The following is a 16,124-nucleotide window of genomic DNA, read 5'->3' as shown; positions in this document are numbered from 1 at the left end:
CTAGGTTATCACAATATAAAAGATCAAATCATGCAAAGCAGCGAAAAATAAATAACACAAGATATGATCACCCAGGAAACCAAACCGGTAAAAATCTGGGGAGGATTTGACCTAGCTATCTTCAAGGTAAACTTGAATCCACTATCTTGAAAGAATCGAAGTTCATACAATAAGACTTACAAGCCCCCACGCTCGACTTCTTATTGCTACCCACCAGTAGAACTTACTGACACGACCACGTGCAATCTCCGAATCCACAGACTCCTTCTTTCTTGGATTCACCACCAGATACAAGCACACCTGCTTGTGTTTTTTTTAAGCTTCAATGGCAGCAACTGAATTGATCATCAAGGCGTAGATAAATCTTCTCCTTGAAAACCCTAAGTTTGTGTAAAGGAAAGCTCCTCTAGATTTCACAAGAGATTTACACAAACCGCAATTATGAGCAACACTAAAACGTGGCTAGGGTTTTCCTTTTATACTTAGGACAAATAAGAAACCCTAAAAACGTTTTAAAACACTTAGGGCTAAGTTGGACGAATCTGCAGAAAATCATTCTGCCCGAGCTTCGATCGATCGAGCTTGTCTTTCGATTGATCGAGCAAGGCCGAAAGGCACAATGCTTCCTGTTTTAACTCGATTCCAACTTTACATAAAATCACAACTTTGAGCTAGACTAAAAACACTTCTAAAACATTGTTTTGATCATGGTTTGCCAATAATACAAATTAGAATTCTAAATACATAAAATCTTAAGACTTTAGAACCTAACATTATCCAAAAAAACTCATCATATAATTATTTCTTAAAAAAACTTATATTCCTCTAAGTATCCTAGAAAATATAACCCTTACTTGAAATATAGAGTTCATAATTTTCTTTGAGAATACTTTATTTTAAAGTATTCTCTCCATATTTCAAATTAAAATACATAAATACCTTCAAAGAAAAATTGCAACATTTTTAACCTCAAAATTTTTTTAGAATTGCCTTTAGATTCTCACCAAATTAATTACAGTCAATCCTCAAAATTTTTGAATTGACCATAGATTCTCACCAAAATATCCAAAACCATTCTATAATATCCAAAACCATACTTTCTAAATTCTTACTCCTTTTCATTTTTTTTTTTAATTAACATGTCTTTTTAATGCTTCTACCAATATTATTGTAGGTCTTACTTCCTCTTTTCATTTCCTTGACTTCTAATCAAATCATTTATAAACCCTTTAAATAAAGATAGGTTTCCTTGACTTCTAATCAAATCATTTAAAACCCGTTTAAATAAAGATAGGATAGTGTCCACTACACTAAACTCCCTTTTATGGGATTTAAAAGAGGTTAGTGAGCAACCCTTTAATAAAATTAAAATATTGAAAAAAAGCATTAATAAAAATCTAAAAAGATTAAAAGAAAAAAACAGTACGATTCACGGTATCTTATGGTTTAATACTTTGATCCCTTTTTTCAAATCCCATACTTTTTTCATACCAAACCATCGTTATATGCAAATCCTATACTTCCATCATACGTAACCAATATTCCACATGATTCAACAAGTCATGGTTCAACCTTTGGTAAGATACGCTTTTTATATATTCTTTTCCAACAACTAAGATAAATGTTGAATGTATCTAGCTACAGTCAGGATGTTGATGTTGTTGTTGTTGCTGTTGCTGCTCCAGTAAGTAAAATCCTTGAGACTTCCTCAGCCAGGAAATACGTTTTCGTTGCCCACGGCCTTGTTTGTGTTGTTCCCACTCATGTACTCCTCTAAGTACCCTATCCCCACATGCCTGCAAATGGAAAGTCATTAGCATGCCAATGCTAAAGCCACAAGAAACATAGTATACAAAAGAAAAAAGGCTAAAGAAGAGGAAACAGGAACAATAGCCTAGACAGTGTCTCACATAATGCTGACAATACCATCACCACCACCAACAAAGCCTGTCCCAAAACTTTTGGGGTCGGCTATGTCTATTTAATAGACTAATTGGGATCAACCACAAGAATTCTTCTCCACCATTATATTCCATCTAAAATCATAATATTTGTCTCACAAAATCCTGACCTGATATATTGAGTCCACAAGTCCCTCTAGATTAGTTTCGGTCCCATGTTATTTGGAGCCTCTAAATCAGGAATTGAGCTAGCCTTCTCATTAAGGAAAGATCTAATAACTTTTGTTGCAGGTTCGACTGCTTGCGAGACCCATGAGTCATCTGATTTGCCTAGAATATGAAAAGTTGAGCACATTGAGCTTAATTCAGTATTTTTTTTTTTTATAACTATTAAAATTGATTCAGTATATGGGACAGAATAAAACCGAAATGGAGTATGAAAGAAATACATGATATGAATTATGTTGCATCAACACAATGTATGTTCCACCCAGACAATGTTTGCAGCCGATTTATCCTCCTTTTCTGAACAAAAACAAATTGTATTAAAAATGGCTTCACCGTCATATAACTGATATTAATTACATCCAAATAAATTCAGGACAGGCACTTATGCAGCCCATCAGTTCTTCTTCTTCTTCTTCCTTTTTTGTTTGGTAACTACTAAAACATAAATAAATAAATGGTCTTAACAAAGTTTCCACAGGGATCTATAGTTATAGAATTGATGAGTAGTTTTGTGGATAGAAAAACTTGAAACTCAAATTTCTTGTCTAAAACTTGTACTCAAATATTACGGATGAGAAAGCCAATTTACAACAGCTAAAATTCTAAGAGAGGACTTTAAAAATTTGAAGAACGATTACAACTGGGCAAAACACCATGATCAACACCTTTAAATAAGAAAGACTGAGTTAATTTAAATTGAAAGGACAAAAAAAAAAAGTAGAGGAAGACAAAAAATAGCATTAATAAAAATAGCAAAAAATGATATGTTAGTTAAGAATGTAACAGAAAGTAAAACAAACTTAGTTGTTGTTGTAGTATTTAGGAACAATCAAAGAGTATAATCAATAATGACTTGATTGCTATAAATGTCAATACCTCATGATCTATATAATACCAGAATATGTTATGACCAATTTTGGAATGAAAGTGTCACATGTTATAAAACTTAGTAAGTGCAAATCAACTTTTTATTTCTCTCTCTTTTTTTTTTAGTCTATGAATTTATGAAACTGTTACAAAATATACTTACTTGACGATGAACAAGTCTTCGGGTGTTCAATTTCATTCTGTTAATGGCTTCTTTTAGCAGAATTTTAGGTTAGTTGTCACCAATGGTATCCAAGATTACCTGAATATTCTCTTTCAACATCTTATCACCCTTGTTTATAGATCTCAGGGACAAAGACCCTTCAGAGGAATCACTTTCTTCATCACATCTGCCTTCTAAAAATAATCTCTCAGAAAATTTTCAAAATCCCAAACACTGATGGCTTGTCACAGATCTTTAGGGTGCATTTGATTTGGTGTAATGTGCTCTTAATGTGATATTAAGATTTTTGGTTTATTTTATTTTTTCTAACATCACTATAATATAAAATTACAAAATATATCATACCACCTTAGTCTCGTCACTTTCCTAAACAATGTAATATTGTATTCTTGTATTGAGATTACATTAATGTAAGATTACAATAACGTGATATTACGGTGTAATGTAACATCGATCGTGGCGAACCAAACACCCCCTAGTGTAATCTGCATCTGGATTGTAAATGTCAAAGACTTCATTAAGTAATCTAGCTTCTATCCTGCAATCAACTTGTTGTTCAACATATCAGTCCAGTACAGGCAGAGAAGCATCCATGCATATAAAATAGCAATTGTATCTAAAATTATTGACTTGACCCCAATTCTGCCCTACTACATGTAACATTTTAACATAAATTAAACGTATTAGGTTCTAAAAATTTAGAACAATTGGCAAACCGTGAACACAACCTTATCTAGATATAGATCTTAGATTCTATAGGGTATATTACACAATGCTCAAGGTGTTATAAGTTAGAATACAAGAACAAAGAAGCTGCAGGTTCAGGAATTGGAAACATGTCAGGTTCAACCCATCAAAACACAGATCTACAGAATTTAATTGAGGCGTAACAACTCATTAAGCCCATTAAGTGATTAGGGTTTCAGATCTAATTTTCCTAGTATTTAAAAAAAAAAAAAAAAAAACACCCCTAAGGCACTTTTTAAAGTGGTTTTTAGAGAGAGAAGAGTGCATCTTGTGTCTCCAATTGTAGATCTAGGGTTTTTGTACCCAAAGCTCAAAATCTTCTACAGGCAATATTCTTTGATGAAATTCAAGATCCGATATTGTAAAAGTTGTTGCCATCACTAGACGTCATAGTTGATGATCTAAATCTTTGAGTGGGGATTTCAAAGTCATAAACTGGAGAGTTTGTGTTGCGAAACCTTTGACGGGAGTTCTCAGAGTCACAAATTGAGTGTTTGTGTGCAACAAATTCATAATAGAAGAGTCTGTGAATTCGGAACTGAGTGTGGTCACGTGTGTAAGTACTACATGAGGTAGCATAAGATTTAGGATTTAGTCTTTTGTAAAACTTCCATTCTAGTAGTAAATTGTTACATTGTGGATTGTTTAGGTTAAATCCTTCCCAGGTTTTTTACTTTGAAACTAAACAATTTCATTAGTTTTTTTAGGTCATCATATCACTGTATTCTTTACTATTTCGCTATTTGTGATATGATTAATATTTGTTTAACCTAGATTTGTTTAATTGAACTAAGTAACAACTTGGTTTTAAATTAGGTTAAACAAACTATGTTTACAGGGAGTCTAAAATCTAACAAAATGCGTGTTCATTACATCCATTTCAGTTCTCCTTATGAGGAAAGTGAAAGGGGGGTAGATCAAACAACAAATTTCAAAAGTAGAATAAACTTTTATGACTCTAGAAACATAAATTCGAAAGTAGAATAAATAGTTTTTTAAAACGTCACTTTTTCTTATGTTGTGCAAATAGCATCCCATGACTCAAATTAATAACAGTAAATAAGTGGAAATTAAATAAGAAGCACACACAAAGAACACAAGAATTTACGTGGTTTGGCAAACTGCCTACCTCCATAATGACAATGGAGAAATTTTACTATACAAACAGGGAGATACAATAGTGCACAAGAACATTCTCAAGAAACTTAAATCTCAATTACACCCTAACACTCTCTCACAAGGAAACACAAGACTAAAAGTGACTGCCGCTCTTTTCTATTTTCTTTGATGTGGCTGCACGGCTAGGTTTTGGAATAGTCACACTAGACTTTGCTACAGAGTAGCATATATATATATATATATATATATTATGCTAGTATTAGGTTGGTTGGGGAAATCCTTCTCCACGTTGTATTTGGTTAATTGCCACAAAACTCGAGGACGAGTTTTCCCCAACCTCGAGAGAATGATGCAGATTGGTTAAAGGAAAAATAAAATATTTTAGTATTTTATGTTGTTTTCTTTTTTCTAGTTGAATTAGGATTTTAATTGCTTTTTTTTTCCTAGTTAAATTGTTTTTCCTTTCTCAAGTAGAAGTAAGTTTATTATTTCTTTTCCTAAAAGGAGTAGGAGAAATTCTATTCTTATAAATACTCTTTATAGAGGGGTTGATTATTATTATTATGCGTTGATTAATAAAAGTTTGTTAGAGATGTGTTCTCTATTATTTTGCCTACTAACCTAGTGTTCTTGTAGAACTTAGGTTTCGTGGAATGATTGTAGTAATTGTGTGTTACAAATTCTGCTTCTACACGTCCACGCTACATCAATTGGTATTAGAGCCAGGCTAGGTTCCTACTATGGTGCAAAAAGGAGTACGTAGGGGAAAACCTGTTGCCATAGATGACGTGTATGAAATGCGATGAGGTTGCACGCGATGCGCAATTAGAGGCGTTCTTTCAACAAATAGAGGAGTGGTTTGATGCGCTTTCAAAGCAGCTCACCGCCTTAGCCGTTGGAAGTTAACCTCAAAACTACCATCCAAATCCATGTTTTGTGGAGGAGGAGGAGGATCTTGATATCGAGCAGGAGGGTTGCGATATCAAAGGGGATGATGAATATATTGAAAGAGTTTGTCTAGTAGATTGAGATTCTCCACCAATTTATGATGACTATCTTGAAGATTTTAGTCAAGGAGAAAAGATTGAGCTTGATAAAAATAGTCATATACATACGAGATTAGCCCATAACTCACATCGTTGATGAGACTTTCGACATTCAAAAATAAAAGGTTATTGATCCCTTTTGGGAGGATTTTATTGAACAAGAATTGATAGAGGTCAACAAGAGGCATGAACGAGTGATTTTAAGTAATCTTTGTGGAGGAGGAAATATGAAGTTTTCGGATGTGTGCATGGATTCTTTTTTAGTACTTGCTTCATATATCCCGCTGTGGCAAAAAAGGTCAAGAATAAAAATCCATACATCAAGATTTATTATGAGTGAGAAAAGATTGATAAGTAGCATATTGATTCGTCTTGTCTTGCACAGAAGAATAGGATGGAGAGGATTATTCGGGGTTCCAATTGATCGTGGAAGATTGCCACAAAACTCGAGGACGAGTTTTCCCCAACCCCGAGAGAATGATGTAGATTGGTTAAGGAAAAATAAAATATTTTAATATTTTATGTTGTTTTCTTTTTTCTAATTGAATTATGATTTTAATTGTTTTTCTTTTCCTAGTTAAATTGTTTTTCCTTTCTCAAGTAGAAGTAAGTTTTTTTTTTTTTTTTCCAAAAAGGAGTAGGAGAAATTCTATTCTTATAAATACTCTTTATAGAGGGGTTGATTATTGTTGTTATGCGTTGATTAATAAAAGTTTGTTAGAGATGTGTTCTCTATTATTTTGCCTACTAGCCTAGTGTTCTTGTAGAACTTAGGTTTCGTGGAAGGATTGTAGTAATTGTGTGTTATAGATTCTGCTTCTACACGCCCACGCTGCATCAGTGTGGATCTTGTATGCAGGCATAATCCCTTTCTCTAGCTTGTTTTTTATATTGCTATGATGAAATTAAGATTAGCGCATGTTAGGGATTATTTAAATCCCTTGAATATGTTTGAATGTTCTTAAATGTTCATATGCGTTCTTCACATGTTCTTGGTTGTTCATCAAATGTTCATGCATAACACTAGCTTTGATCCTAAATTCACATCCAAAATATGAAAAACATGTTAGTTTAATAATTCTCTCAAATCCTTGGATCTAGGATATCACCACCCACACACATTCACTAAAATTTATTTTTCAAGCCAAAATCAATGATTAATTAATAAATGGAATTAGGGTTTCTAACATGCACACACATTAAATTCAACATGCAAATTAATTGATAACATATTGGATGATATGATATGAATGTTGGCCATCATAATTTAGAAGATCGATTTCACCAGGCAAGGTGAGGTGCCTAATACCTTCCCATCTTGTAACATAGTCTCCAAGGTTAGATTAAGGGTTAATAGATCAATATTTATCCATGTAATTTTCAATCTCCAGATTGTAACTAGGAAACAAAGTCATGTACTTTATTTTAGATTGTATCTAAGACCAAAGCCATGTAATTTCCTATGATCAATGTAAATTCAGTTTCAAGTTAATAATATGATGAATTTTTCAATTATGGTTTTCCTATTTTTTCCAATAATTAAATAAGCGGTGATTCTATTGTAAAACCCTTAATCCAAAGAGGAAAATATAATTAATTGAACCTCCATCATTTTGAGACGCAATAACACGACTCTACCCATTCATGTGGGTTTGGCTCAATTCTAAAACAGGTTGGGGGTGTGGTCTCTCACAACTATTTGAGCTAAAAATAGAAACCCACCTATAGGTTGAGATTAATATAACCAATCTTTCATAGCTTATCAAAAATAATATAATTAATTAATTTTTTTACTAATAATTTGATAATTAAATCCTGAATGTTTCCATTGCAAACACCAAAATTTAATAATTAAGCTACAAGTTTTTCGGCAACAAAATTTAGATACATAATGTTTGTTTTATGATCTCTTTACAATTATTTAAACTTATAATAATAATAACAACAACAACAATAATCTTGGTGGAACCATAAACAAGTCAATTTTGTTGAATGTCGATGCTGATGCCTAGGAAAAGTAAACAATACTATTAAGGACAAATTGTAGCCGAGACTTTTTCAAATTTAATTTTTGGAAACAAAGGAAGGTGCTTGTTCATCTTCTCCTTTCCAAAGTTTCAAAGTTCTTGAAGGCAATGGGGGAAGTTTCTGTCATGTTTAGTTGTGGCCAAGGTGTCATTACAAAAAACTAGACCTATATGGCGTTTGTGAAATGCCACTATAGGCCCATTTGGACTATAGCAGCATTTGCTATACAGTGGCGTCTACAAACGCCACTATTTTACCGTAACTATAAACCTATAGTGGCTGTGTTGGTATCAGAAAGCTATTTTACTGTAAAAAAAGTAGAGACCTAGTTTGTTTGTTAGGAAGTTCATGTGTGGTTCGATATAAAGAGAAACATATTTCAAGTCAACACAGGGGTTGGGTCCGTCGAGTACAATAGATAGATAATGCGGCCACAGTCCTAATAAGAAACCATGTTTAACATGCATGCTGCTAATGTGCTATCATGTAAAATGTCGAAGAAGGAATCTAATAATGTCGAATAGAAGCCAAACTTGCTTTCTTTCTTTTTGTATTGATTCAAGGCTAGCTTTTGTTCCACAATTCTCTTTTGCTTCTCTGTTGGGTCAGTCTTCTACTTTAATATGTGCACCGTGTTGATTTACCTAATTTTTGATTAGGTGCTTTTCTGTTGGGCTTATTACGTTAGGTTAATATGTCTAATATATTTTTAATATGAACAACACCATATTTTTAGGATATATTGCTGTTTATACAACATAGATTCTCTCTCTTTTTCTCTCTGAGAGAGAAAGAGAAAGGGAGTTATGATTGCACAAAAGAAAATGGAAGAGGGAGTAATTTTATCACTTTTCTTAATTAATTAAGAGACTCTTTTTTTAAAAAGAAAAATTTAATCACAAGGAATCATTTTACCATCTCTCCAAAGTTAAAAGATACCTGGTTATATATTGCCCATAGCCATAGGTAAATACATTTCTATATGTTTTAATAATTAATCCAACCTCTCATTTTATGAGACCTTAGCAACAACCAAAAAAAAAAAAAAAAAACACTTTACCACGAATTTTTTATTTGTTTTGGATTGATCATATAATTCAATGCAATTTGAATTACTTATAAGTTAGAGTTACCTCTGTTTAACTTGTTCTTTCCACATTTGATAGTTTAAGCATCATTTTTCGGATGGTAATATTCTAAGAATAAAGTTTAGTTACAAAATTGGTTGTAGTGTAAGGCTACAACTTTATTCAATAAAATAAATATTACTACATATTTTGAAAATTTAACTGTTGAATTATATGTTTTTTACACCCTTAATACACATCAAATTTTGTGTCAACGAAATATTATTTACCATGTGATCTATAAGTTTATATTTTATGTATAATTTTAAATTACAGAAACTTGCAATTTAAATAATTTATTGATGACATAGCTATATATTGATCTTTAATTTTCTAGAAATTTTGCAAATATAGAGGATATAAAAAGAAGATATAATCTAATGGTAGATTTGTCAAAATTTACTTCCAATAAAATGATATTAAGTAAGATTGTAGTCTTAGGCTACAACTAATTTTGTTGCTAAATTTTGTCAATATTCTAATCATAAATTCAATTATTGGAAAGATATATTTTTTTTCCTAAAGAACCTAAAATCGTGATCCAAATAACCTTATCCACTTATTCAGGTTTTCATTTTTCCATGTTTTTTAATGAACGCCCTAAGACTTCGGGTGTAGACCTTGCTAATAAGTGACACTTATGTCACCAACCCCTTCTAAAAATCAGTGATGGAGCATTAAATTAATCATTAAATTGAAGTTTCTTCACCCTCCACCTCCAGCCCATCTTCTTCTTCTTATTCTTCTACTTCTCTTTCTCGCTCGCTCTCATCAGTCTGGAACTTTGTCCATGATCACAGTTAACATGCAGGTAGTCTAAAATTCCCATAATGAGCCTCACTTCAAATATTTGTCCATGATCATCGTAATTATATAAATTACTAAATTTAGTTAGAGAATTTTTGTTTTTTTTTTTTAGAACCAACTGGAAACTAACTTAGCATTTCTCTGATGTCCAACCACCATTTTCAACATGTTAATGAATAACCATTAAAATATTCAGCAAAAAAAAAAAAAATTTGAATAACCATTAAAATAACATATAAAATATAATGTCAGAGTTGGTCTTTTCGGCTTGTCCCAGTTGAAGGTGAGAGCTCCGTTGGCTTCTCCCGGTCTTCGTTGACTTTGTCTAGTTAGGTTTCAGATTTATTTGATTCTTTGGAGTATATTGATTAGATTGGTTTTTAATGTGGTTGTAATTATGTGTGTTAATTCAATCAGGTAGTGTCACATACAATCATAGCATCTCACATCAGCATTTCACAAATTAATGAATAGGTAGGGTCACATAAAATCAGGAATCATCAAAATTTCAAAACTCATATGCTAGCTCTGTCAATCTCTTGTCTACCTCTCATCGGCTGTCGTTGTCCCTGCAGTGGCTCCCACACTATCAACCATACAATCTGGGTGGCTTCAATTCATTCTTGGTAGCCTATCAAACTGTACCACACACGACCCAATTACCCACCATTTCTAATTAACCCATGGACAACTCAAAAACCAAACCAAACCAACCTCAACCACCTTCTCAACGACAGTGAGAGTGGAGCAAAGGAAAGAAAGACAAGACCATTGGGATCTTGGCTGGTCTCTCCGTCATATATATCCTCATCCCAGCAGTGGCCATTGACTTTGTTGTGTCGATGAAGATGGCCCTAGGTTTTTAATTTGTTTGCACTTGCTTAGAGGTGGTCGGAACCGAATGTGTGGGTGGTGATAAAAGCCGGCTAAGAGTTCAGGTACAATGCGGTGACCTCTAGTGAGTGGCAACCGTGATCAAGGGTTGCTTCTTGGGTATTAAGGAGGAATTATTGTATGTTGCAACTTCCATTCATTTATTTGTAAATTGCTGGGGTAGGGATAAGGGGCCCAAGAATATATGTTGGGCCTTGGGCCTTGTCTGAGGACGCTTAGTGGTCCGAGGATAGACAAACAGTAATGGAGATATGAGACTCATAACTCTATGAGCAAGCTACGAATGAGAAGGCTGGGGAAGGTAGGATGAGGAGGAGTATCTCTTCAGTTAAGTGAAACAGAGATCAGAAAGTGTATTCTGTCATCCAGAGTGATATTCCAGGAAATTCTATTGATAAGGACATGCATTATGAACGTACATGACAAATGGGAGCTGAGAAATATCAGAGAGAAAGCTGCTACCACCGCATTGAATGCTCTATAACTAACTCTCTGGCCGTATTAATGAAGAAGTAATATCTGAACAATACTTTTCAGCCTTACAACTACTCCCAAAGACTAAGAATGGCAACGGGTCGGGTTCGGGGCGGGTCTTTCTATACCCAAACCCAACCTACGGGCCCGTTATTGTAACCCGAACCCGGCCCGTTTAATAAACGGGTTTTTTTCTCCACCCCAAACTTGCCCTGTCAGGTCCCCGTGGGCCCCGTCCCTCATGCCCAGCCCAGCCCAAAATCAAAAACAAAAATTTTGATTTATGATTTTTCAGCCCAAAATTACAAACAAAAACACAAATCCAAACACAATCACAAACATAGATTTTAGATCTATGATTTTCCCTTTCAAAATCACAAACCAAACACAAATTTCAGATCTATGATTTTCATTTTTCCCTTTCAGAAATCATAAACACAAACACAAACTCACATGATTAAGGCGAACTGAACCCAAAAAAAAAAAAAATGGAGAACGAGGTGGAGTGAGGCCGTGTCACGCTTGTGGCCATGGGCGAGGAAGATGAGAGGGGTAGAGGACAGTGCGACAATGCGAGATCGGTGACGACGAGGACAAAATGGAGTTGAGAGAGTAGAGAGCTATGCGGCGGTGGTAGCTTGTGGGCTTGTGGCCGTGTAAGTGAGAGAGCTGAAAGATGAAGAAGGAGAGGCAGCCGTGTGAGACAGTGAGTGAAAGAGCTAATGGTGTGAGTAAGATTGAGCTGAAGAGATGAGAAGCGGAGGTGTGAGCTGAAATGAGGAGAGGAATAGAAAAGTTTAGGGTTTTTAACTATATATATAAATATATATATATATATATATATATATATATATATGAGGGTATTTTAGTAACTATATATATAACCGGGTCGGGTTCGGGTTCGGGCCGGGTTTTGGAAAAAATCCAGACCCACTTCGAGGTTTTTTTTTGCGAAAATGCACTTTTGGTCCCTACATTTTGGGCCAATTCACATTTTGGTCCCTAAATTGATTTTGCTACTAGTGTAATCCCTAAAAAAAGAAAATCGATTTTATTTTAGTCCTTGCCGTCAACCCACTAATAGAAATCTCCTACGTGGCAGACAGAGTGTCCAGCTGACATGGCGCTGATGTAACCATTAAAATATTATTAAAAAAAACTATTTGGCATTTTGTTAATGCCACGTCAGATTATAATTAATAAAACATTAAAAAAAAGGCCAGATCAGAAAATTCAAAAAAAATTAAAAATAAACATTAATATAATTAAATTAAATTTTATTTTTTACTTTTTTTTTTTCCGTAAGAACATTTCTTCTTTCCCAAAACATGAACTTCATGTTCTTCCCTAGCAAACAAACTAGCAAACCCAAAAATTTTCTTAAGAAACAAATACACAAAAAAACCCCAAAAATTCAGCTCAAAAACAAAATCATAAATCTCAAATCCACCATTTTTTCAAACACCAGCAAAATCATCAAATCCCAAAGTCCCAAAGTACCAAATTGATCCAAAAATATAACATAACCAACCCAAACAAAAAAATTCTCAAACCCAGAAAAACCCATCTCAAGCAAGTTGAACCTAGCAAATCTAGCAATCCCACCTCATAACCTAGAAAGTCGAACCAAGAAATCCACCTTAGAATCCAACAAACCTACCTCAGAACCCAGCAAATGTCACCAAGTCGAACCAAGCAATCCAACAAGTCGAACCAAGAAACCCACCTCAGAGCAAACCCACCAAGTCGAACCCAGCAATCCAACAAGTCGAACCAAGAAACCCACCTCAAAACCCACTAAGTCAAACCCAACAATCTAGCAAGTTGAACCAAGAAACCCACCTTAAGGTTTTCCACAAAGAGAGAGCGAGAGAGAGAAGATGGATCTGATGCAGAAGCTTCATAAAGCGTTAACAATGGAGAGAATCACAGGTCCTTGCATCGTCTCTGCCTTCAAAGAGAAAGGCATTCTCAGCATCTCCGATTTCGTCATCGCCGACGATTACCACGTCTCCAAATGCCCTACCTAGTCCTGGTACTACATCTTCTTCCCGTTCCAAAAACCTAATCAGAATTTTCCAATTTCCAAAATCCATACCTCAATTTTACCTTTTTATACAATACCCAGCAAATCCACTGAGAGAGAGAGAGAGAGAGCTTCAATATTTTTGGGTGAATAGAGAGCTTCAATCTTTAATCTAAAAAAGGTAATTTTTTTTTGTTTGTTTTTAATTAAAACTAAAATTGAGGAATTAATTTTTTTTTTTAATTTTCTGATCTAGCCTTTTTTTTTTAATGTTTTATTAATTATAATCTGACGTGGCATTAGCAAAATGCCAAATAGTTTTTTTTAATAATATTTTAATGGTATCGTCAACGCCATGTTAGCCAGCAGGACACTCCGTCTGCCACGTAGGAGATTTCTGTTAGTGGGTTGACGGTAGGGACTAAAATAAAATCGATTTTCCTTTTTTAGGGACTACATTAGTAGCAAAATCAATTTAGGGACCAAAATGTGAATTGGCCCAAAATGTAGGGACCAAAAGTGCATTTTTGCCTTTTTTTTTTTTTTTAACCCAAACCCTACCCTATTTTTAATCAAACCGGGTAAAACCCAACCCATTAGGGTCAGGCTGGGCCGAGTATCCATGGGTCGGGTAGAAATTGCCATCCCTACCAAAGACTTCAGGAAGGGGTTGATGGGACAAAGATCAACACTAAAAATCTAATGTACATGTGGAAGATGGAGATGAAAGAAGGAGGAGAATATAAAACAAAGGGAAGATACTAAGAAAATGGGATCGGAGAATTGAGAGAGAAATATTGTAAAAATAAGAACTGTACTTGTAATCAACTTCAAGAATTATATACAAGAATTGATCTCCTCGGACTGTGCCGAAGACAATCACTTTAAAAAATACCATTCTATTTTTACTTTATCGTCATTTGAATCCACTATAATTGTTATCCAACTCATTAGAGCCTAGTTTTCCAACTCACTCTCTACAAATTCATTATATTGGGCTCTTTGAGTCTAGATCTTTTTAACTTTTAGGCTTAGGACTCAAATTGCGTCCTTATAGCTAGGATGACAAGCTTTTGTTGGAGGGTGTAAATTAAGGGATTTTACACCTAATCCTTCTTTAATTTAATCTCACAAAGATTCAATGAATTCAATAAAACAAAAATGATAAATAAAAAAGAGGTTATTCCCCAAAAACTTAGGGGTTGTTTGGCACTGTTGTTTAAATAATAATTTTCAGTGTTTAAACAACAATAATAATTCTGACACGTATTTCTATAACACTCAAACATGAATTTCAAAAACACTGAAAACTGAACAACAATACTTAAACAGTGTTACTAGACAGATCCTACGTGTGTTTATATATATACACATTTGGTCCACATTATTTAAGTCACCATTTGATAGACATTACAATTTATCAAAAAATATCTCAGACAATTCAAAGAATGAAAGAAGTAATTTTAGGGTAAGAAATTCGATTAAATGTATTGCATGGAGCATTGTTGTCACAATTATTTAAAATTATTTTTTATACTTGTATAATGAAAGTTACATTAAGTTTTGGCTTTGCTTATTTTGCTAAAATTGAAAACTTTTTGCTGAAAGTACTGTAGATAAAAGTAAAAGTTAGCAGAAATAGTACAGTAAAACCCATGAATAGTACCAAAAAGTATAATGAGACCTATAAATAGTAGCAAAAATAAGTTCACAAAAATAATCTTTGCCAAACAGACACTAAGTTTTGATCTAAAGGCTTGAGTGAAAAAAAAATAAAAATAAAATAAAATAAAATAATAATAATAATAATTTGAAAAGGTCTTACTCTCAGTGTACACGATAAAATTTGAAAATTTTGATTTCTGAACTTGAACTCTAAATTAGAGTCCTATTAAAATCATTAAAAAAAAGCTTGAATTTAACATGCAAACATTTACAAATTTGATTTTTTGTGATGATTTGCGTCGAAACAAACACAAACACCAGTCACTTATACATTTATGGTACAGTATCCCTGCACTCAAAAAAGATTAATAACTCGTGCTAATTGCTTCGCTTGTTTTTCTATACTATTTTTAATTTTGTTTGGCATTGATTTTAAAGGTAGATAAGAAATCAATAAAAGACAAAACTTGGGTTGTTAAACCCTTGTAGTGACATCATATCATTTAATAGAATAATAGTGAAGTAAAGATTAAATTATATATTTGATCCTTCAACTTTTAACCATTGTACTTTCGATATCTTTATATTTTTTTATTTTTTTATTTTAGTCTTTATACTTTTAAAAATGTTTGAAAAATGTTCTTACATTGATTGATGGATATAAAATGTTACTGTGGTAAATGAAATTCATATAAATTAGATACCAATTCAGTACAAGGCCCTTAGCATTTGTCAAGAAATTCAAATTAAGGGAATAATTATTGTCAAAAAAAAAAAAAGAGGCTAACTCAACCAAAAAAAAAAAAAACTTATATGTGCTTTTCGTTACACATGTGAGTGAAAGTCCCACATAGAAGAAAAAAAAAAAAAGAGTTGGAAACTAAATATGACAAAACTAGGACTAAATTCATAGCCTTAAAATTTTTTTGTTAAGTAGTATTTCTAAATGTTATATTAAAACCTTAATTAAAGTCTTCTCAAATGTTCTCTCCCCAAGAAATAGTATCAGAC

The 16,124-nt window shown here is 33.4% G+C and overlaps 1 protein-coding gene across 1 annotated transcript; it reads right to left on the bottom strand.

Moving 5' to 3' along the window:
* Positions 1 to 1,634: 1,634 nt before the first annotated feature.
* LOC115995367 (tRNA dimethylallyltransferase 2) lies at positions 1,635 to 13,518 on the bottom strand. The gene is given in 7 exon segments (XM_031119901.1): positions 1,635 to 1,827; positions 2,072 to 2,231; positions 2,351 to 2,426; positions 3,160 to 3,354; positions 3,357 to 3,412; positions 3,651 to 3,827; positions 13,353 to 13,518. Coding segments are annotated over 7 exon segments (1,023 nt in total).
* Positions 13,519 to 16,124: the final 2,606 nt, after the last annotated feature.

The sequence above is a fragment of the Quercus lobata genome, chromosome 1 (assembly GCF_001633185.2).
Source record: "Quercus lobata isolate SW786 chromosome 1, ValleyOak3.0 Primary Assembly, whole genome shotgun sequence".
In the NCBI taxonomy this organism is placed as follows: Eukaryota; Viridiplantae; Streptophyta; class Magnoliopsida; order Fagales; family Fagaceae; genus Quercus; species Quercus lobata.
This window is presented reverse-complemented; position numbering and strand designations above follow the sequence as displayed.